Source organism: Anguilla rostrata, chromosome 12, assembly GCF_018555375.3.
Source record: "Anguilla rostrata isolate EN2019 chromosome 12, ASM1855537v3, whole genome shotgun sequence".
Classification (NCBI taxonomy): Eukaryota; Metazoa; Chordata; class Actinopteri; order Anguilliformes; family Anguillidae; genus Anguilla; species Anguilla rostrata.
Window position 1 is genome coordinate 27,983,118 of NC_057944.1, and position 24,247 is coordinate 28,007,364.

General features: G+C 40.7%; 1 protein-coding gene across 6 annotated transcripts in view; it reads left to right on the forward strand.

Moving 5' to 3' along the window:
- clip3 (CAP-GLY domain containing linker protein 3) overlaps nt 1–23,119 on the forward strand; it is a 42,659-nt gene extending 19,540 nt beyond the window's left edge. The window contains exons 2-15 of one of the 6 annotated variants that reach the window (XM_064303464.1): nt 1,924–2,062; nt 3,010–3,149; nt 8,901–8,994; nt 10,646–10,807; nt 12,321–12,439; nt 13,027–13,263; nt 13,962–14,015; nt 14,640–14,775; nt 15,892–16,038; nt 16,571–16,705; nt 17,774–17,897; nt 18,592–18,656; nt 19,057–19,129; nt 19,781–23,119. In XM_064303464.1, the coding sequence (XP_064159534.1) occupies nt 1,933–2,062; nt 3,010–3,149; nt 8,901–8,994; nt 10,646–10,807; nt 12,321–12,439; nt 13,027–13,263; nt 13,962–14,015; nt 14,640–14,775; nt 15,892–16,038; nt 16,571–16,705; nt 17,774–17,897; nt 18,592–18,656; nt 19,057–19,129; nt 19,781–19,835 (1,671 nt within the window). In that variant the 5' untranslated portion in view covers nt 1,924–1,932 and the 3' untranslated portion in view covers nt 19,836–23,119. Of the gene's footprint in view, nt 1–1,923; nt 2,063–3,009; nt 3,150–8,900; nt 8,995–10,645; nt 10,808–12,320; nt 12,440–13,026; nt 13,264–13,961; nt 14,016–14,639; nt 14,776–15,891; nt 16,039–16,570; nt 16,706–17,773; nt 17,902–18,591; nt 18,657–19,056; nt 19,130–19,780 lie in introns of those variants that run through there. The other 5 variants (XM_064303461.1, XM_064303465.1, XM_064303463.1 and 2 more) reach the window with 5 other exon arrangements.
- Nucleotides 23,120–24,247: the final 1,128 nt, after the last annotated feature.

Sequence of the window (24,247 nt, forward strand, 5' to 3'; positions counted from 1 at the left end):
TGAAGGGTGTATAACCCTGGTGTGTGAATTTAGGCTGGTTGAAGACCAGATGGGAGTTCTTATTGCAGTGGCCTGATAGCACAGGCCATCAAGCTGGCAAGTGAGGCCTTACAGTTGTCCAGACGAGAGATTACATGTGCTTGTACAGGTAGCTGTTTAGCCTCTAGGGTGACAAAGGGCCATATTCTCCTGGTTTTGTGAAGCGCCAGTCTGCATCGGTGCGTGGTTGCCACAGTGTGTTGACAGAAGCTCAGCTGGTCATGTGGAGCTTCACCAATATTCTTAAGCTGAATAGGAGACACTGCAGAGCCATCGACTGTACTTGGCACATCATTCCATAGGGAACACCTTGCCATGAGGGGCAGCAGTTTTGTTTTCCCCAGATTGAGCTTTAGGTGGTGCGTGGACATCCAGGCTGACTAGGACTGAATGCGTTATTATAACAGCTTTTTTTGGTCAGCTGACCTTTTTAAGGCTGCGCAAGAAAAAATATGATGTTCCTTACCTTTACTATAGTACTTATTTACCATGTTTTAAAAAAACCCTTGCTTGTTTTAATAACTAAAGTAGTACATTTATTTCAAACCCCTTTGTGGCATTGTGACCCAATTTGGCCCTTCAGACAGCATAAATTGCCTTTCATCACCTCTTATTCTCTGTGTGGTATATAGAAAAGTATACTACATTTGCTAATTGCATGTCACTGCATTGTCCTTCGTGACAAAAGCTCATGCTACAGTTAGTTGGTAATTCTTTGCACACTAAAGCGCTTTATGTATGCTCTCTGGGGGTTGGTTGCAAGCAAAGGGATGGCGTAGATTAGGGCAGTGGACCTGACTCACAATATAATTCTGAGAGTCAAGTGTTTGAATTTCATAATTGTCTTCCTGATTTACATTCTTTTTATGAAAAAACCTTCATGAATCTGGGTTTTATAGGAAATTGTGTCTATTTGTGGTTATCGATAGAGATTTAATTATTCATGAGAACTGATAGAGAATAAAAAAATTTTTTTTTCTTTGGTGAACTCCTATCCTAACCATTTTCATAAAACATGTAGTTGTACAACAACACATTGTAATTACAATATAAGACAATGTTCTTTCTTTCCAGATATCAAGCTGTAATGTATTGGGGAAATAATACAGTTAATCAGTCCATCCATTGCATGCTGCTAGCTGCAAAATTCACATAACTGGCTCACAGATATCAATTGAATAAGATATCAAATATTCACATACCCTACAGAGCCCAGAGATCTACAGTAATGTAGGTTTTCATTTCAATCCTAATTTTTCACACCTGATTTTACTCATTTTCAACTCAATGAGATCTCTAGCTGTTGAGTGAGGTGTGCTTTATTAGGTTTGGAGTGAAAACCTACAGGACACCAGATCTCCAGGAACTGGTTTGGGAATCACTGGGGTACAGTGAGTGGAAGAGTAGGAAAGTAGCCCAATGCTCCCTGTGGTAAGGTGGACCCATGTGTATGCTGATTTTTGTTACCGACAGTTTGTTGCTCATTGAAGGTTGTTGAACACAAGTACTTAAGTTCTTTCATAATGTATTCCTTAAACTTAACACAGTGCAGTTTTGGCTCATTATCATTTGTTATGTCTTTGTTTTTGTCTACCAAACGGTCAGTTTCAGTGGTCAGGTGTCCACATTTTTACCAGTCAAGAGCCTAAGGTTACCTCTTTTTATGTAATTAATTGCAATATAGCACAATAAGAACAATATGAATGTAGGACATTTATTCTTCATGACATGCTTAGCTATTTCTGACCTAATGTGGCTTAAGAGCATAAATAATCCCTCAAAACATGAAAAGCTGTTTCAGGAATGAAGAAAAATGAACATCAAAAAACTGAGTATGAGAACCACGGAGGTAGACGACTCTCATCCATCCTGTCTGTGTTTCAGACCCATAGGATGACAAAAGAGGACACCGCAGAGGTGGAGGAGGCCCAGCCAGCCTCTGAGTACCATAGCCCAGTTCTGGAGGCCCGGAAGCGGCCCATGGTCCACCCATCTGCCCCAGCTCCACTCCCAAAGGACTACAGTGAGTGACCAATGAAATGACAAGTTCCATGGGCTGCCGGGAGATCAGATCCTCCCTCAGCACTGAAACCGAAGCCTCCACTAAGTGCTCACGCTGACTCCAGAGCAGAGGTGGCCGTTTCAGAAACTTACAGACAGCAATAGCATTTGAAAAGGATTTTTCCACGTGAAACTAACTGAGCAATGGGAAATATTGACCAAGGGGTCAGAGGTTAAGTAGTGGCATGGGTGGGATGTAAAGCAACAAATTCATTGCAGTAGTGGATTGTGGGTAACCTTATGGTTGATGGAAAATCCTTATTCGTAACAATTTTATGACAAACCCTCACTGACAGTGTTTTATATTTACAAAAATATATAAAAAATATATTTAGAAAAATATATTTCCACTTTTTGCAGGAAATATGTCCTGATAAGTCTGTCTAGTGTGAATCCTCTTGCTGGGGACCTGGATGTGTGTGTTTAGTTTCCTTCCGGCACGCTGCCAGGAAAAGCATTGCTCTCAAACAAAGAAAGGCTTGGGAAAGGCAGCCATCTTGAAAGGAAGAAGGAGCAGCAAGCGATTCATATGCAAAGTTCTCACAAAAAAACCTCACGTTTACTTTCATCCTTCCAGCAGATGTTACAAAGACACTCACTAAAGTAAGCACACAGCACTAGAAATACGCAAATAATATGATAAATAAGGCATATGAGCATTAATTTATATTATTTTGAGTGTGAGAAAATGGGACATTATTCATGCAGAATATTAAAGCACGCAGTTTTAAAAAAGAAAATCCCTCACGTGGCTGTAACGCGCGAAAGGAACTTGCTAATTTCAGAAGAAAATCGGAAGTGTCACAAGGCAAATAAAAAATACATCAAAGCCCCTCTCCAGACAGGAATGTGTCCTTATCTGTCCCATCCAGAGCCCCTGCAACTGAACCCCCTGTTTTTCCCTTTCAGCTTTTACATTCTTTGATCCAAATGACCCGGCCTGCCAGGAGATCCTCCTTGACCCCCGCACCACCATCCCAGAGCTCTTTGCCATTATCAGACAATGGGTCCCGCAGGTGCAGCACAAAATCGACATCATTGGCAATGAGGTGAGCTACACTACTCTGGTCAGTCCCACAGGCCTGTCATCTCGTTACAGTGGTGAGAGCAGAGGAGTAACTGTAGTTAAATGGGAGGCTGCAATCTGCAATTAAAGCAATGTAAAAAAATAATAATAATAATAATAGGAATTTACAGTTGAATAAAGACAAAAGAAGAGAAGGATTATTGGCTGTTTTACAACAACATTAGGCACTACAAATAGACTGTTTTAATGTCCTTTGAAATTGTTTATGAAATGTATTCCTTACATTTATGGTACCTATTTAGTATGGTTATGTTAAAAACAGAATTGTACTGGCATGACATATACTGTTTCACTTGCAGACCTATCATTACATTACGTAGCATTACATTTATTTGGCAGACGCTTTTATCCAAAGGGACGTACAATAAGTACATAACGAAGGTCATTGGAACAACTACAAAACACAGGTTCGATAAGGTGCAATACTCATTTGGTAACAGTTATCCATAGCTGTGAACACATTTGTAGGATACAAATCGTAAGAGTGATCCTAGATTTGGAACAACATGATTTTAGATATCTGCAGCACCCACACATACCCTAGCGTAAGAGTGAGCCTTAAATCAGTAATGTCCCTACCTAAAATGCCTGTGTTTATGCCTCCGCGACGGCGCAGCCGTGGGCCGGAGGCATTATGTTTTCGGGTTGTCCGTCCGTCTGTCCATCCCGATTCTTATGAACGCGTCATCTCACGAACGCCTTGAGGGAATATCTTCAAATTTGGCACATACGTCCACTTGGACTCAAGGATGAACTGATTAGATTTTGGTGGTCAAAAGTCAAAGGTCAAGGTCACTGTGAGCTCACGGTCGTCCCATTCTCTCGTGAACGCGATATCTCAGGAACGCCTTGAGGGAATTTCTTCAAATTTGGCACAAACATCCACTTGGACTCAAGGATGAACTGATTAGATTTTGGTGGTCAAAGGTCAAGGTCACTGTGACCTCATAAAACACATGTTTGGCCATAACTCAAGAATTCATACGCTAATTATGACAAAGTTTCACACAAATGTCCAATAGGATACCATGATGAAGTGATCACATTTTATATCCAAACTAGCTACTGGTTGGTGGAGGCATACAACCGCAAGGCGGTATTTCTAGTTTATTTCTCTAGATTTGATAAAATGCGTAGGGCCAGTAGATGCCGTGTGAACCTTATTTTAATCAAATATGGGTAACGCTTTTTCCTTACATAGTGATATACAAGAGAATATTCGACCATTGTGTGAAATGTTGTTTAATTTCATAATTTATATAATTTAATGTGGGTTTGTCATAGCTAGCACTTTTTCAACCATTTGATGGTTAGCACTTTTCAACCAGACTCTTGATTTATAGGCTGTTAAATAATTGGACACATGCAATAGGCAACTTTTCTTCGGTTAGATCACTAAATTACCATGCTGAATCTTTATCAGAATGAGATGATTCACAGGGAGAAATTTAGCAACTCAGGCCATGTTTATGTTCTCTGAATTTACATCTTAAATTGCCTTGTTGGGGCTGAATCATTGTTTATAAATAAAATGAGAAGAGTGGAGCCAGGGGTTTTGTAGCTCATGTGAGGAAACCCTGCATAGCTGGGAGTGCATGAAAAGCACTAAACTTATAATCTGGCCCTTAAATATTTATTTTGGGGCAGTTGGCTCCCAGGGGCAAACATATAGATCACTATAATCCAATAACAAAAAATTAGATCAATTTACTTCAAAATGTTTCCAGTAGAATAAATCTCAGAAATATGGTGAGCCAGATTTCCTAAGAACAGAGATGGTCCAGAAATATCTTGAGAAATTTGGCCACAATGAAACCGAACCACCACCAAACCGAACCAAATTACCAAAGGTAATTTCTATGCAATGTCTTGGCATCTGTTCATAACTTAATAATATTGTGCATCTTTATTCTTCGTAAATCTGTTGTGGTGTGTTGAAGATTTACTGACTCCAGCTTGTGAAGAAGAAGTGTACTGCTCGTCTTTACTTAAAAAATGGTTGATTGAGTATAGGCCTTAATCACCATATCGTTACCAGTAAGAGTGGGTATTACCTCAGACAGAGTTAATAATTACAGGAGACAGCTGCAGAAGCCAACGTCCATCTGCTGTGATTATGTGCTAGGTCTGTATTTTGATGAGTGCTGTAACATTGGTGTATTTATAATTTCAACCAACAAGAAATTGTGTAAATGTGTTTAACTAATGCAGTCCATATCTAATAAGGAAATTTAATTTAACTACAGTAACTGTCACACCCACCCAGTACACCCCCCCTCCTCAGGGGCAACATGTGACTCCTCATCCCATCTAACAATTGCTTTGTATTGATGGAGAGAATAATGAGTCTATTTAGCCAGTCTTGTATGGCTTGCACTCACTCTCGTGTTCTGTCTGGGGATCAATACTGCACTAGAGTGACCGTCTTGTGGAGATCCAGGGTGTCAGTGACTTGGAGCAGCCAGATCTCCCATGTTCATTATATACCCCAGGGGGGTCTGGCATTGATTGCATTGCATAATTTATGTCCTTCTCAAATGGATCTATCTATGTGTAGATCCTGGGGTGTGTGTCATTTCCTAAGAAGGATGGAAGCTTTTGGTTTTGATTCTTGATATAAAATGGAGCTGAGCTGGTTATTTGTGGACTGACATTCTAAGGAGCTTCATAACAACAACAATTCTCCTATACAGACTGTCCTGCTTTTTACATTTCCTTCTGGTATAGTAATGTGTGTCTCTGTAAATATTAACCGTATAGCGGTATTTGAATTTTTTTTTAATGCTAATTGTTAGTTTGTTTGGCTAACTTTATATTTACTGATTATAAATGGGCCTCAGTGCCTTCATGGCGATATTGCACTTTTGCAATCCTGAGAGTAACCCTGAGGTTCTCCACTTATGTAAGTCACATGTGGTATATGTGGCATTGGTGTGGGTGGAGTAAATTAGTTAGAAAGGGTAGGAGAGGGTTTCCTTGACACCACTCAATTTCGGGTTAACTCCTTTCGGGTGGAGTCTCTGCCCCTTGAGTGACATTATTGGTTATGATATCAGCTGCTGTCCCAGCAGTCCGGTCCACCTAGGATTGATGCAGTCGATAATAGGCCTTTTCCATTAGCCAGATTTGCCCTACATTAACACAGGCAATAAATCAGTCTGTTGTGCCGGATTTGTCTGGCAAGGAGTTCCTGTGGCCTTCAGTCCACTCACAACACCATTGCAACATCTTAGAAATGTTGGGGAATCGTTTTGCTGTAGCCAGATACCAGTGAACTATGAGAACCACTTACCAGCATTACCATAGTGTCTCATCAGCCGATGGCCCTGGGTAGGAGACTGGGACCTCAAAAGATCATCAAGTGAAAGTGAAAGAAATTCATTTCAATTCACTTTTATTTGTATAGTGCGTTTCACAAAGCTCAAAGTCACAAAGCAGCTTTACAGAGATCCGGGCCTGATCCCCCCAAGAGCTGCCTAGGGTAACTGTGTCAAGGAAAACTCCCTGGCTGGTGAGAGGAAGAAACCTGCTGGTGCAGAAAGAACCTGACTCAGTGGGGGAGCCCATCTGCCATAGGCTGACACCGGTTAATTGAGAAAGGCTGATTACACAGTAAACTAACAAACAGGAAAATGGCAGTTCATAAATGTCAATGACAATGTGTAATTAAAGCCAGGCATGGATGACTGTAGTCACGGCATGAGACGAACGAAGGCAGGGGTACAGACATGTAGCTGGTGCTGAACCAACTGCATCTGGAGGAGGGTATTCAGTAGGTACTATGGCTACCACTGTGGACAGGTGCCCAAAGGGGGGAAAAAATGAGAGAAATAGAATCTTTAGTTGCCTAAGATATGTTGCTGAGCAAAGCAGGAGAGATAGAGGTGCGAGTGCAATGAGGGGAAAACCCTGGCAGAATAAGTCTATGGCAGCATAACTAGAATTTAAAAAAAGGTGAAGTGCCCACACACTGACTGTCATCACCAGACCATGACTAGCTCATCTTAACACAAAGATACCATGCATGATTCACTGACATTACTGTCAGCTCAGTTAACCAGAGACTCTATGACTTGCATCAGCCACCCACCCCTGTCCTTCAACTATAGGACTGGCTAAAAAAGTATGCTTACTAGATTTAAATATAGAGAAAGCGTCTGCACCCCAAACATGAACAGGCAGATTGCTCCCTTTGCTAAGGTTCACAAATTGATATCAGACTGAATGTTGTGATATGAACCAAGAGAGCACGTTCATGCAGGTCTACATGGTTTTCAAGTCTACCGAGAAGGATGAGGCGATCTGTAGTATCAATGGTATCAATGGCGCATGTCTTGTTTAATGAAGTCAGATTAAAATGAATTCAAAGTTCCTTTAGCGTACATATTAGCTGACAATCACTGTCTGGATTACCTGCTGTCATGGTTGTTTGTGAATGGGCTAAATGGGAAATTTGGTTTCTGCTGAGCTATGTCATCCTTCATCCTTATGACTGTGTAGCCATTTTACAGAAAAGATCAGAGTTTCAGCACAAAGGAATAATTTGAAAACAGGTTTACCATTATATTCTTTATCAGTAAAACATGATTGTCACTGTACACCTGCAGAAGTACTCTGAAATATACTAATTGAATGCGGTGTTGTAGTAATTGCCTAACATCAGGTATAACATTCCCTTTTATTTTTAAACTCTCATGTGCTTAGTTTTATATTGTCACTAGAAAACATAGCGAATTAAACCTGAAGTGGAGCTGGTACGGTTTCAGGTTCAATAAGGGCAGACACATTGCATTTAGCCACTTAGAATGTGCTCTTATCCAACACAACTTGCCTTTTATATACATCCCACTTACACTGAAGCAATTCAGGTTAAGTACCTTGCTGAAGGGTGCAACTGGCTGTGCTCCAGCTGACAATCAACCTGAGAACCTCTGAGTTACAATTACAGTTCCTTTACCCTCTTTGCTATTGCCCCAGATACAGGGGTGTGCTGGTTCTCTTACAAGAATGAGCATCAATAACTTAAGATTAGAAGATTAGCAGCTGCATACCGCAGGGCAGCTGAATGTAAGTATGGCTTGGCCTGGTTTGTCCTAAAATGGTGGACATCCAAGGACAACAGATTACTGCTAGTAATGTTGTAGGTTGGCCAGTAGGAGGAACCCTTTGCAGTGCCACAATAATGAAAGCACTTATTGTTGATTGATATATTGAGGTCTTAACTGCCTTTTGGCCATTACTTGTGGTTTTCCTTGATTGGAGAATGGATGTTAGAAGTGGTATCCCTACAGAATAAGAGATGGGTCCTTCACAATTTCGCAGTTACTGACATAATCATGCTGACACAAAATGGCTGCCTCCTATAATGTATCACTGGCAGAAGTGAAAATCCCCCCCTTCCCCTAAGAAGACAATGTTTAAAGATCAATGTACTTTGTTCTTGTGTCGCCACGTTACACATATTGTTAAGAAATGTATACTAGAAATGGCAGCATACGAGCTCACAGGAATGTGTCCTGATTAGTGGCTTGAGCACTTAATTGGATTTGATGTGGTGGCTGTCACATTTGCTTTTGAGCCAGGTGGGAGCAGAGCAGTCTGCTCTCTCCCTCTCTCTCTCTCTCTCTCTCTCTCTCTCTCTCTTTCTCTCTTGCTCTCTCCTCTCTTTCTCCCTCCTCACAGAGTGCTAACTGACCTATGCCTCTGTTAACAGATCTTGAAGAGAGGTTGCCATGTCAATGACCGGGATGGACTGACAGACATGACCTTGCTGCACTACAGCTGCAAGGCTGGTGCCCATGGAGTCGGTGAGCAATCTCAGTATTCACACCATATTTATATTACATTACAATCACTTAGCCAGTGCTATTATCCAGAACAGCAAGCAGTATTAGAGAACATCAGGGTCACCCTCAGGGATACAGTGCCATATAACTATATAAATGTGTGTCATGGGAGCCATTGTGCACTCTGAAGAAGTGAGTCGTCAGTCTGTTGGAAAATGGGCAGGGTTTCTGCTGTTCTGAATGCAGTGGGAAGGTCATTCCAGCTTCCCACAGCTTGTAGGCATGGTGAGAAGCATGGTGCAGATGACAGAATCAAGAGACTTGACATAGAGACAGAATAGGAGAGGACCAAAGACTGAACCCTGGGGAACACCTGTTTCTGAGGTCTCCAAACTACACCCTCCTGCCCCATGCAACCTGAAAGGAGTGATTATTGAGGCAGGAAGTAAACCCACTGAGAGCTGTGCTGCAAATCCCCAAGGTAGTCAGGGTAGACAGCAGGTGGTGGTGGTCAACCGTGTCAAAAGCTGCAGAGGTAAAAGAGGATTAAGGAGAAGCTGCGTTTGGAGTGTGGAGCTGCTCTCTACCAGAGGGCAAGGATGAGGCTAGGATAACAACTTCACCAAAGATTTAAGATAAGATTTAAGATAGATATACGTTTATTGAAAGGCATTCGCATTTCAGCTTTTTCCAATAGTGTCATAAATTAAATTTATGGTGCACATTTCTGTCACTTTATTGAGCTGTGCTTAGGTCAACTGAGGAGAACATACAGATTTCTGCCTACTGAGAAGAATGTATGAATTTTTAATCAATCAATCAATCAAAATTTATTTCTATAGCACACTTCATACACAGAGGCAACCCAGTGTGCTTTACATAAATAAAAGCAAAAGGAACAAAGAAAGTACAAAGTACATAAAATAGAATAAAAACAAACACAAAAAAGACAGTCATTGGTGTCGGGAATGACTAGAGGTCTACTTCCACAATTAAAGTGCAGTAAGCATAGAGTACAAGTTTTAGAGTTCAATCATAGGCACATGAAAAGAGAAAAGTTTAAAAAAAAAAAAAAATTGCTACATTTGGGGCACGTCTAAAAATTGCTACATTTTTAGACATGCACTGGTATGTTGACCTTTATGAGGAGAATTTGTATCTCATCTGAACAGAATTACGTAGGCTAGTCGCTCATAGTGAACTTTGTTATGATATCTTTCATCAGTAGTGACATCAGTGGAGGCACACAGAGTTCTGTAGTATATACACAGAGGGGTAAGGTCAGATGATGTCATAATCAGCCTAGGCAAATGCCAATCTGTAACACAGTTTAAAGACAAATAAAGTGCATGCTGCACCAACACTGAACTTAAAATAATATGGCAAATACTGATAAAGATAATATTGAAACAATTAATTTACGTTCATCTCATCAGATTTAAGGTTACAGGGGTTTTACAGAATATAAACACAGAATGATGGAAAATTGCACTGCTGGGTAGAGAACACAATCCCTTAATGCATAGAAGTGTCAAAATGCAGTCTGCTTTCACTGCTGCAAATCCTCTTTAAGCGCAGGTTTGCTTTGCCGCCATCAAAGCACTGAAGAGTAGTGCGTGAGACTCAGGATCCATAACCGACCACTGTCTCCTGCAAATGTGACCATTCCCAGGCGACCCTGCCGCAGCCCTGCGTCTGTCCCATCAGCTGATCACCCTCGGCGCTGATGTGGGCCTGCGCAGCCGGTGGACCAACATGAATGCTCTGCACTACGCCGCCTACTTTGATGTGCCCGAGCTCATCCGTGTCCTGCTGAAGGCCTCCAAGCCAAGGGGTACCTCTCTTCTCACCCTCCCTACCCCCCAGCCTCCTCTATACTGTTCATTACCATGCCAGCCTTCCTCTTTGTGTCCCAGAATCATTTTGTCAACCTTTAATCAGAGTTAAGGTTTGTTGCGTACACCTTTAATCTATTTAAACACTTCAGCACAACTGCTTGGAAACATTTAAACCTGTTCATCTGTCCTCAATTAAAAAATGTGTCTTACTACATTACAGCCAATAAATAATCCTAAATCTAGGATTAGTTATTGGATGGCCATCTTACACATGGCTCACATTTATTCAGTAAACACAAAAACAATCTAAACCAACCATCCCCCCAGAAAACATTAGTTGTATGATTTACTGGGTATATGCATTAGTATTCTGTATGTATGGATACTAGTACAGTATGTATGTATAGATAATAGGAAACATACTATACTAGAGCATGGATGATACAATAACAACCTAGGATAATATTGACATTAATATTAATATAATATTGTCAGATGTCTGTTAATATGCTCCTAGATTCTAACTTGCTAGCAAGTTAACTAAGAAACTTGACTCACAAATGTGTATATAGATAGGATATGGGAGGGTAAGAGGGGCAATGAGGTGCCTACTCACTGATGGGGATGTAAAGCCCTCATCCCCTAAATCTGCACCATGGAAACAAACTCAATAACTGTACATACATGGTTGCTGTCCTATTTTGACTTTGAGAGTGAATTCAGGGTTTCAAATCCTTTACTGTATTGAGCAGTGAAAACTCTTCCGTTAGAATACGCAGGCACGACAAAGCATATCCATATAACAAACAGGCTTTGTTTCTGCAGAAGAAGTCTGCCACTTACACACAACAAGGTGGACAAGCCCAAAATGAAGAAAGCAGGGGCGGTCCTCAATTTTTATGAGTAAAAAGTGTTTTTACTAATAACATACATAATTCTATATCTGATTGGCACATGGTTAATACATAAGTGTTATAGTAAAATATAACAAAGTAAATGATAGGTTATGTCTAATTGTATAGCTTAATACTGAATAAGCACACTTTGACCTCTAGCCTTCAACGTTACAAAAACAAGCTCTGAATCAAAAATAATTATTTCGTCTTTATCTAACAGTTGCTTTCAGAGTTCCAGGCACCATGGCGTCAGAGGCGATTTCTCCCTATTATGATGGCGGGGGGAACGATAAAGAAAAGACGTAGCTAATCACTTTGGACTATAGAAATGTATAAGAGACAAGGAGAAAGAAAAACACACACACACACACCCACATACACACACACACACACACACATGCAATATTTCAAACTTCTTGTTGGCCTTGGGAGGTTCTGTACCTGGACCTAGGGGCCCTGGTGGATGGCCTGAGAATTGAGTGCAGTACATGCTTCTAGTTAATAATAAAGAACACTCAACCTTTCAACTGCGAACATGATTAGATTGGCAGTCCAGCAGCACATTAACGGTCCCATGTCGGCTTCGCTCATAGTCTGAACGTTCTTTCTTCAGTGCTGAACTCCACGTGCAGTGACTTCCACCATGGGACTGCCCTGCACATCGCCGCCTCCAACCTGTGCCTGGGAGCGGTCAAGTGTCTGCTGGAACATGGGGCTAACCCCACTGTCAGGGTACGCTTCCTCTCTGTGTTTCCTATGCCATTCTACATTCCCTCCTGACAGTAGAAATTGAATTACTAGATCAGACACAATATTCATTTTAAGGTAAGCCTCCAAGTGTTGTGAAATATGATTTCTTGAATGGTTGAACATATAGACAACCTGAGGTCCTAGAACTTCATATATAATTTAAGTTAAATTAAAGATGATTATCTTTTAAAGATTAATATCTTCAAAATGGTGGTCCAGCTGACATGATTCATTCCATTCCATGTCTCGTTCAGCAGGCCTTAACCCCTGTTACTGTTTTAGTCTATAACAGTCACTTTGGTGATACAGGAAATATTGGGACTCTTGTTCTTGTGACACTTCCATATTTTTCTGACCACAAATAACTCAATTACTTTGATTCAACAAGTGCCTTTTTGTTTAATAAAGAAAAGGTTTTCATTTATTTTTATTCATTTTTGTTCTTTGTCAAATGATGAAGAAATAAACAACATGATTGCTCTTCATATAGTAAGGCTGAATGGCTCGATGAATGAGGCTTACTGGGATGTAAAATCTTAATGCCTTATTTCCCTCTTTTCATCTTACAGAACGACAAAGGCCAGGGCCCCGCGGAGGTGGTGCCGGACCCCATGGACATGAGCCTGGACAAGGCAGAGGCGGCCATGGTGGCCAAAGAGCTGAAGCAGCTCCTGCTGGATGCTGTGCCGCTGAGCTGCAACCTGCCGCGTGCCACTCTGCCCAACTACGACAACATCCCCGGCAACCTGATGCTGACCTCGCTGGGGCTCAAACTGGGAGACCGCATCCTGCTGGATGACATGAAGGTGTGGTGCGGGACCTGCAGGGAAAACTCAGTTCCCCATATGGAGGGCATGGGGGAGGGTTTTAAGAAGGTGGGGAATTAAATTTAACACCCAATGAGAATATATGGACAATACTCCCAATTATTAGTTTGAATAAACAGCCATGACATGGGTTACAGTGGATTGTTCATCAACAGTAATGATATCCAAATGAGTAGTTCAGTCTCTGCTGAAAGGATAATCATAGCCACACAGCTGGTACCACCCAGAGTCCTTTAGCTGTAACTACTGCACTTGACACTGCTGTTTTTCTTTTTTCAAAGAATCAAAGTAGACAGTCTGTATCCCATGTTTTACATGCTGTGTGTAAAATTTGAATTGTAAGTTACCCTTGAAAAGGACCTCTGCTGAAAAAAATGTAATTCATGATTGTCTGCTGTAAGAAAAATGGGCAGTAACTGCTTGAACTTACAAAAAACTAACACACCAACATAGGAAATTAAAGAACAAATTATACATGCTCATCACATGTATGATTTTGCACACTATTACGCTGGACAGAATGCTTTCAAACTGATTTCAGATCCCCAAGTGCTGAATACGTATGCCCACCTTCTGTTCTGTTGTGCTGCCTGGGGATGCATAGCGCTGCTCATGGTTGATTGTGTGAGAGCTCTAAATACCCCCAAAACATGTGTCCCCACTTGTCAAAAATATAGCTTTCCAAAAAATCTTGCAGTGATGTCTCCTCTTCTCTGCACCATGCGAAGCAGGTGGGTAGCCTGTGTGTGTGTGTATGTGTCTATTAACCACATTCATCCTCTCAGCATCTTACCAGTTTATTGCCAAGTCCTTTCTATGTGTTTGCTGAAGAGGAGATTACTTCTTCAGCGCATTGTTGAGTAGCGCTAGTCGTAACACACTTTAACATGCCAAAGCAAGATTTTTAAAGAACAGATAACGGCCATCCCTGTTTTTTTGGGGTTTTTTTTTTGCAGGATTAGTTCTTACAAAATAAGGATGTGCCTTTGGTTATCTCAGGAAATGTCATAATTTTGTCTTCAGGCGATCCTTTTTTTCAGTGCCCCCCTCGCCCCTCCATTTAACGGTCCACCTCCCATCCTGAGGCTTGAAGACAATAAAAATCTCCAGGAAACCTAGATAATGTGCCAGGAGAAAGCAGCATGACACCGACCAAACTTTTACTGTTTGATACATGCCCTTAGTGCCCAACCAAAGGTTAAATAAACACCATTTGAGATTCAGTGACAGTAGTAAGGTAATGATGATTGAGAAGGACTCCAGGGCACATTTTTATCATTGAAGAGCAGCTGAGACCTTGCATTTTGGGTCCTGGTTTATGTGGCTTCGTCCTAAAGCTGCTGTTGACTTTGCAGACTGGAACACTGCGCTTTTGCGGGACAACAGAGTTCGCCAGCGGGCAGTGGGTGGGCGTGGAGCTCGACGAACCCGAGGGCAAAAATGATGGGAGTGTTGGAGGGGTGCGCTACTTCATCTGCCCCCCAAAACTGGGTAATGCCTTACTTGCTGTTATTCTTAACCATTGTTTTGCACTAAGTTAATTGGTTTAGTAGACGCCCTGTTACAATACATTGGTCATTGCCAACTTAGTTGCGTAGAGGAAAAAAAGAGATTTGAATGTAGGCTGTTACATAGTTTAAGCTAATTGTCATATGCAGTTGTCTGTTGTGGATTTATGCTTTCAGATTTGATCAGATTTGTATTTTTGTACATTAGGTTATGTTACATTACTTTCAGAAGCTATTCTCCAGACAGTACAACTGCTTGATCTGATGCCATAAAATATTGAATGGAGTTTGTGGTGGTGTGGTAATATGCTGCTATGCTAAAATTGGTTTAAACATCTGTGCAATATTTGTGATCAGAAGAATCAGATGTAATGGCAGTATAATTAACTGGAAGAGGTTTAGAAAGCTGTTTAATTGATTTACCTGTGCAGGTATGTCTAGACATGCAATAAAGTAATCACAACCGGGAAGTTTTAATTTGAGTCTGATGTGGTCTGAGAGAGCACATTACAGTTGCCTTAAATTGTTCCCTAAGCCCTGGCTTTGGGCCAAGGGTTTCAGTGGCTTCCCTTCACCCCTCTATTCTTAGGGTGAGAAGGAACAGAAGGGGGCAAGATGGTGGTTTGAAACGCAGCCAGAAAATTAAATTAGTTTGGCTGAGATTAGCGAATGAGGGAGCATTCTCCAACTAGGCCAGGATGTCACCTCAGGGTGTTAGTCAGTGGTTTTGGACCTTGTCCCTGGCTGACTGCTGGTGCACACTCCCAAACAATAGCTTTATCGCAGGTACTGGCGGGGCACACTGTGTTTTGAGTGTCCTCGGCACACCCTGATTTGATTGGTAAACACAAAAATCGAAGGATTTCCACGCCCCGGTCTGCGATCGCAATCAACCCCCACACATCTGGCCCATCTGCAAATTTCTCTGGTACATCTATAATTGGAACTCTGGTGCTTTCACCAATCCTGTGTTTACGTTCCCAGATTATCAAGAATCTTTTTCCTAGAACAACACTAAGTGCACTGTAAAAGCTCTTTGAGCCCTATTTCATTTTATTCATGTCCAGTTTTCTTCATGCATTGTCCCATATCCCCCCAGGGATTTTTGCCCCTGTGTCTAAAATCACCAAAGCCACAGAACAGACCCCCTCTTCCGTCACCTCCACCCCTAAAACCCCACGCATGGACTTCTCCCGTGTCACCGGTAAAAACAAGAAGGAGAAGAAGGAGAAGGAGAAAGAAAAAGGTTAGTGGAGCTCTGTCTGTGAAGTGCTATTTTTTGCATGGAATACTTCTTGTCTGACAACCACTTTTGAAAGTCAGTTCAGCATGATTTAATGAAATCTAATTAATAGAATCTTTCTAGGTTAATATTTTGGGTTTCGGGGGCATTTGTATAGCTCCTATTATTTCTAATCTACTATTCTTATTTTTATTTACATTTTCAGGGTAGTTTCAGGTACTTCTAATATGTCAGTGATAAAATGAATGGAGCCCAACCTAGTACAAATTACAGCTCCTCATTTAAGGGCTTATGTGTGAGAAAGCACAGAGATGATACCCAATGCCACTTCAAAACAAGCATATATATGGAGCGCACAAACAGTGGTGATAATGACAGGGCTGGCAATTATTTAGGGAATCCAGGAAAAGCTCTGCCTTGTGATTTTGAAGACTGATGTGTTTTGGCACAAACAATAGGCTCTGTGTTTTTCTTGGCTGTTTCAGCTCTGTTTTTATTGGCTGTTTCAGCTCTGTGTTTTTATTGGCTGTTTCAGCTCAACGAAAGAAGTCCCTGTCCACTGGGTGCCTGGACCCTGAAGGAGTTAAGATAGAGTTGGGGGACCAGGTGCTGGTAGCTGGACAGAAGCAAGGAATTGTACGCTTCTATGGAAAGACAGACTTTGCTCCAGGTAGATGTTTCCATGACGATCCAGCTGACACCTGCTACTCTCCCATCACAGCAGTCCTGCAGCGTAAAATTATACAACGTCATAGTGAAATAATCACCATGACTGATTTTTCTTGATTTTAAATCAAAACTGGACACAAGGTTTTGACACTTTACTGAGAACACACCCATTGACAAAATGTTTCCATATTTGGGTAAATATATAAATATTTAAATCACTACTGCTTAGGTGGCTGGCAATTAGCTGAAATATGAATTTCCTTCCTAAATTGGACACTTTATGTGAACCCCTGTCCCTTGGTACCAACACATCATGACAACCTCCTGTATCTGCTGTGACACCCTGGAGGCTGAAGGCTAAGAGCTTATATGTCCTCCTAGCATACTCTGCTCTGCCAGCTTATTATGAGTCATCATGGAATGCCTTGGGTCAGCACTTAGACTTAATTAGGATTGAGAGTTTACTTCAATTGCTCTACCTCATGGTTATTAAAAGGATCGTTTCACTGGAAGTCAGTTATATGTTTTTGTTTTGCGTTTGTTTTATTTTCTTGAAAAACTCTTTTCAGTTATCTTATGTATACACAAGGATGTAGTTTGTAGGTAGTTTGGAGATAGGGTTAGGGTATATATTCCAGATGGCAGACTGATCCTATTATGGCCTTGCATGCTTTGTGGTGGACTCTCTCTAAATCAAGCCAGCTACAGACAGATCCCTCCACACACCCGCTCAGGGGAAATGTAAAAGTGTTGTATCAGCATGCTCTGACAATGAGCCAGTGAATATAAATGATATTTAGTTCTCACAGTATTGCACATATCAGTTGCATGTACTTTTATCAAGTTACCTTTTTTTAGTGGAGTGCTCCTTTCAAGGCCATATGAAGAAAAATTATTCATTTCCTTGATGAATGTCATCTTGAGAAAAGTATTCTTCCTCTTTCATTGAAATTCCCAACATAAAAAAATTGTAGTACTCTGTGATGTGGTGCGTTGCTGTATTTGATTTCTGAGTGCACCATATCTCAACGCTTTGTGTGTGTGCGTGTGTGTGTGCGTGTGTTTCCAGGATACTGGTTTGGGGTAGAGCTGGAACAGCCCACTGGGAAACATGATGGCTCAGTTTTTGGGGTCCGCTACTTCAGCTGCCTGCCGAAGTATGGAGTCTTCGCCCCTCCATCCCGTGTGCAGAGGTGAATGTCCCCACAATGATCACTACAGACAGGAGACTGTTCTGCAGCCATACTTACTGTACAGAAGTCCTTGCTCAGCTGCGCAACTGATGACATTATGGTCAAGGCTGCCACTGCAGTAGTAATGGAAGCTGCCCAGTAAGCAAAAAGCCAGTGAGAAAAGCCCAGTGAAAAAAAGCCGGAATCTAGACATCTAGAATGGTGGAAATCTAGGTTGAGAGATGTTTTAACATAAATGGACTACGTTAGCCCCAGTATAGCTCAGGTTTTCCCTGGATATAGCCTGGCTACATCCTAGTCGGCTAGAAAACTTTCACTTTTAAACCTATTGTAGCCGGGTTTCATCTGGAAGGTGTTTCACCAATGTTCCACCAATTTTAACAGTAAAATGTTCACTGGGCAAGCACCAGTTGGATCACTATTGCTGCCAACTGTCAGTCCAACAGAATTTTATAAATCAACATGACAGTGGTTCGGTAGCAGGAACACTCACCAACTATTGTGCATTATTTGAAGAGCTGATCCTCATCTCAAATGCCTTGTCTCAGCTGTTCACTAGCAGTCCACTGTAGCATCCATTTGCAGTTGTATGGTGCCAACAGTAGGTGACTGGTGGGCCAGCTAATGTTTGATAGCCAGGTGGTGCATGTTGAAAGGGAAATACTGACCATCAGTGCTGTCTGTGCCTTCTCAGGATTGGTGGACCCAAAGACTCCCAGAGCGATGGCACACTGGTGAAGAAAGTTCACCAGGTCACTAGTAAGTATGATGAGAGGGCGTATGTACGCTGCATTCTGTTTAGAAGGCAGCTACCTACTGTCTTGTTACCCAGGGAGACAGCTGCCCTTGCAGGGATCAAGGTGATCTCCCGCAAATTAAATAGCCTATGAAGGTAATATCTACATTACTTATGCTACGTTCTACCCATTTTCATTTATAGAGCCCACCATTGTTGAGATATTCATTAACTGTTTGTACTGCACAGACAGGTTTGTGCAGTTTGTATGAGGAACGCTTATTTCATGTAATACATATTTTCATATCACACAGTGTTACCATTATAAAGGCAAGGACAGCATCCAGAAATTTGTGCAACATCCTCTCCCTGCTTTGCTGGTATTCTTTCCAAATTTGTTCTTCTCATCTTTGTTTATTCCAGTGTCCCAGCCCAAGCGTAACTTCGCTGCAATGAGAACACCCAAGGACATCACGTCGGAGAGCTCCATATCCAGGTACTGAAACCACGTGCTTTTGTGTCTCTGTTCTTTGTTTTTTGTAGAAAAAGTGTTGATGATCACTCCTCCGATTGCAGAACAGAACCCATTTGTCACTTCTGATTAACAGCAACATTCTCCAGCTGTTCTGTTTTACTGCCCAGCTCTAAATTAGACAGGTTTCATTTCTCAGCCTGTTCTTAGTCAAATCTTGGTGATTGATCTGCTGTGCACATTAACATATATGATGCCATGTGAACCCAGTGCAAAACCTTTGATTTAATAATGTGTTGGTAAGGACAGAGGACCTGGAGCCTGGGTCTGATGTGTCTGTAAAGTGCTTTGAGATGTTGATTCTCTATGGAAAATACTATACAGATAAAACATAATTGAACTGAATTGAACTTGTGACCAGAAAGCTGCTCATTTCAATTCTTGTTGTTGCCCCCAGCCAAATACTTCTGCAAATAAGCTTAAGATTTTCCAGTTAGGAAGCCTAACAGTATTTATTTATTCTGAACATGTAATTTAAGAATTTACAACACTGAGTGTCTAGCATTAGTGTCTCCTAGTTAATGAGTCACTTTGGTGGAAAGTGACATCTGCAAATTAATGTTGATCTAATATTATTGGTCCTCGACTCTTGTCTTGGTTTGTTCCTACCCTCAGGTTACTGTTCTGTTGTTGGTTCCCCTGGATGCTGCGTGCTGAGATGCAGTCTTAACCGCACCCTTCCTCCTCCTCATCTTCCTCCTCTGCCTCCTGGACAGGCCAACTACTCTCTTCCTCTCAGCATTTGTCCATCATTTCTGCTTTTTCTCTGAGAACCAACCAGACTGTTGCTGTCAATATAACCGTAGTGAACCACCACCCCCTTCGCCCCTCACCTCTCGCCCCCCCAAGCCCCTGTTCGCAATCCTATAGCAAAATCTAGTGCCTTGTATCTTAACTAACGTCCTGCATTCCGTTTGTTACACTAACAAAAAAACTTCAAAAAAGAAAAAAAAAAATAGTTGGGGGAACAGTACAAAGAGCAAATAATATATAGAGAACTCTAAGTTTTATAAGTTTCCCGTTTGTGAATTTTTCTTCTTTGGTGTTGACTCTTAATGTTAATTGTTGCCAAAATCATCTGAACAGTCAGACAAACTAGCAAAATGCTAACTTAAAAACATATATAGAGAGAGCTTCCATGAATAACAGCTCAAATTAACTGTAATGCGACCAGGCCTTGCTTCTGATGTTTCCGTGAGCATACATGCTGGTATTTTTTTTAATTGCTGTTTCTGATTTTCCATGTATGCGCTTCAAGATACAAAAACCTGTTTATGACCACATTTATATTAATTCCCCTGAGCTTCTCTTAGCAGCAGGTAGAACCTGGCTTGTGCTGTTCCATACAGAGATCTGAGCAGGAGTCAAAAAATGGTGCCCAAAATTCAAGACACCCTTTGCATTCATGGTGTAGAAAACAGCTTTTATTACACATTTAGCTCATTTTACACATTTTCTTCAGCTTAATTAAGTTGCTATATTAATATAAATAAGCATTTTCAGCTGTTATTATGTCAGGTTCTACCTTTGTGATGTTTGGCACCTTTAACAAAATTATTATTTTTGCCTTTTTCAGTGACCAGAACAAAAAAAATCTTCAGGAACCCCTATAACACAGCTACCTAATAACTTTTTCAACTGAAATGTAAGTGCAAATTTTAATTTCTGTATGGATTTATTTTAAGCCTTATAAAACAATCATTGTTAGGGGGGTCCATGGAGAATGGCCATTCATGTTTATACAAAGACAAATAGTCTTTCTCAGCAGTAATTTAATTGTATATTAAATTACACAAAAGATGAACTTCCTTCCACCAAATTTCATGTGAAAAGTTTCATTTCTGTGTAAATCTACATGAAACAGGAATGAAATACTCAGCATGTTAAGCAGCTTTTATCAGTACAATCTGCCCACACACACACACACAGTATTTTTCTGGTAGATGTGGTGACAAATCAATAAATATTCCCCCAAGAATTAATATGTTGTCTTTTGCTCTACCAAAAAATAAAATAAAATAAAAAGTTAAAATAAAATAATAAAAATGTCTGAGTAGCTGTCTATTTGTGAGAGCACCTGGCTTCCCAGCAGACTTGTACAGGCTTACACATCGCTACACTATGGTGACAGCATTAGCTTCGCAGTCTCTAGCCCTTCTGTGACTCATGAGACTGTACAATCAGTCGCTTCTTGCCCCAGAATTGCCACCGGCATTCTGGCTCTGCAAGTAGCACCCGCCGGTTATGCAGCGCTACTGTGAGCTCCCTTGTTGCGCACTACCCATGTTAAGCTTCGGTAGGTCCAGTGAATATGTGCTTAGAAATAAACTCTCTCCTATTGCCGTCAAACGTCTTTATCACTGTGCTTGTGGAGAAACGGCAATTCCACCTCTGTGTTAACTGGTATTGTGAACATTGCTAGTGAACTGAGTACTCACACCAGGCCAGCACACCAGAAGGGAAGGGGAATCTCATTCAGACACATACATGTATTGGTGCTGCAGTGAACAGCAAAGGTGGGCCTGAATATTGGTTTCAATATCTGAATTAGTTCAATAATTTTCCTGTAAAAAAATCACAAGTAGTAGTACTTGTACAGTAGTACGTTTACAGTGCTGCTGTGACATTGCTAAAAGCAACCCAGTAAAGGTGTGAAAGCTTAATGTGCAACATAGGATAATACTTCTTAGGGTAAGTGTTACCCCTGAAAGTAGTTCAGCTGGAAATATATGACCAGCTCACCTTTTGATAGGGGGCTCAGCTGGGCCAGAGGTACCATTCACGGTTTTTAGGAAACAAGAGGCAGCCATCTGTATAAAGATGAGTCACCTTCATATGTCAGAGAGGATATTTAAAATTGTGTACATTTGTATTTTTTAATTTACTTGAATGTTGGCTCCTCTAGATCTTTGTGTGATATGTTTCACCGTTATAATGAGGGATTGCTTTCGGCTCCTGTTAATATTTTTGTGGTAAACTTGTTCTGTGACACAGAGGTTTCTTGGAGGTTGCCTAGGTGTCCTTTCATGTTTCAACTGTTACTTTACTGAGCAAATGACAGGCACTACATGCATAAAATGACTAACTACCATGTCTAACATGGAGCAAATATTCCTTCTTGGTTTTCTTTCATTTTGGTCGTATATATATATATATACATATATATATATATATTGCTGGAAATACATATATGTCTGAAGCTTTTTTTGATTTTCTTCTCAAGTAAAGTTTTACATTTGAGCAAGAAAGGAATACAATACCCAAAACAGATCATGAACCTGTTACTTGGGTAGATAAGATGCCTTCTTATTCCAATAAAACAGAATTTCCACTGCTTTAATTTTAGATTTAACCCTAAATAATGTTTAAAATGTGGTACATCACTTTCATCACTTGACAGATCCATTTCTGAATGACAGCCTCGGAATCTTTCAGTAGTCTTTTCCTTCAGCTGTGTATATGTCAAAGTTTGATTGTGTTGGTTTGTACACAGATTTTTGCTGAAATAACTGAACAATATCTGAAAAGTCATGGATTTTAAAATGTCCTGATCATGGTTATCTGTGAAATTATGCTCTTGTTTGTGGTTTCAGGCAATTGGATTTTTGTGCTCTGTCAGCAAATATAGATATATATTAATAACTTCACTAAGTGTACTTTTAATTTATTTACCTTTACGTGTCTATTCTTATGCCAGTGTAAATTGGCAAGATTACAATTTCCACATATTATTTATTGAAATTTTAACTATCCTCTGTTCAATAGAAAGATAGTTTGTGGGGATTGTACCGTTGAAATTAGTACTGGTGTCTCTGAAATTCATATTTACTTGTCAAATACTGCATGCTCTCAGCATCTTCTGTCTTTTTTCAAAGGTGTATTTCAGCATGAAAATGCTTACAGTTATTAATACTGACTGAATAATAAAAGTAACTTTGATGTGTGTTTTGTAAACTTTTTTCCTTTGATTTATTTTAACATTTACTTTGTTGGATATCATCTTTCTCAGCAAACCTTTAAAATATAATAGTAAGAAAAATATATTTTAAAAATCTTGTAAAATGCTGTTACAACGTTTATTCAAAAATACACGACCTCATTTTTCAAGGCAGAAAGCACACTGTTACAGAATTTAAATAAAAATATGGTACCAATGTTTACAAAAGCATGTATTCTCAAAATGAACACATGAATGACATGTGGTGTCCCAATAAATTAAGGCAATGTAAATGAACTGTCGCTAGGCAAGCCTGCAATTTCAAAGATAGCAGCAGAAGTTCCATTCTGAAATGACTATTGCAGGCGTTCTTGAGAGTTGTCCGATAAGCATATCATTTCAAAGCCATGTCTACTTGTTGCTCCCCGGAGAATCTCGTTTTGCACCTTTAGCATGAGCTAAGGTTCTGCCCTTAGCGATGCCCTGTCTCCTCCTTCGCGCACGACGATTTTTGAACCACACCTACAAAAGGACACACAGTTAAAATTAGGGGAAACCCGATTACATGATTCAAATAATATCAATTAATAGCATGTTGGCCTGCATCCTTCTCACATTTATGACATTTATGACAAGTTTTTTAAATCTTACCCTGACTGTCTCCGCTGACAGACCAGCCTTCACGGCTAGTTCCTCCCGTGCCTCAGCTGCCGGGTAGTCAGTGACGCCGAAGAGATGTTCCAGTTTCTGTGCCTGGGTCTCCGTGAATACAGTGCGCATTCGATTCCGTTTTCGCGGGTTGTTCACTGTTGGTGGGTATAAGCCTACGTACTGAGTCTGTGGTCCTGAAAGAAAGAGTAAATCCAAAGATGTTGTGAGCATCAAGAATCTACGCCATTTATAATGCATCTCGAATGACATGTCGCCAAGGATATGTAATGGTTTCAAACCGGTTATCTATAGGCCTACATGTTATATATCTGTACAACAATGACCAGATTGATACTATGAAGAATAATAGTCAATGACAAATGTTCTCACCTGCTCCATTCTGGAAACTTCCTTGGCCGAAGTCTAACGGATAGTAGTTGAAGGGCGCATAGCCGAAGTGGTCGTTTCTGCAGTAGTCATACAGCATGGGGTGA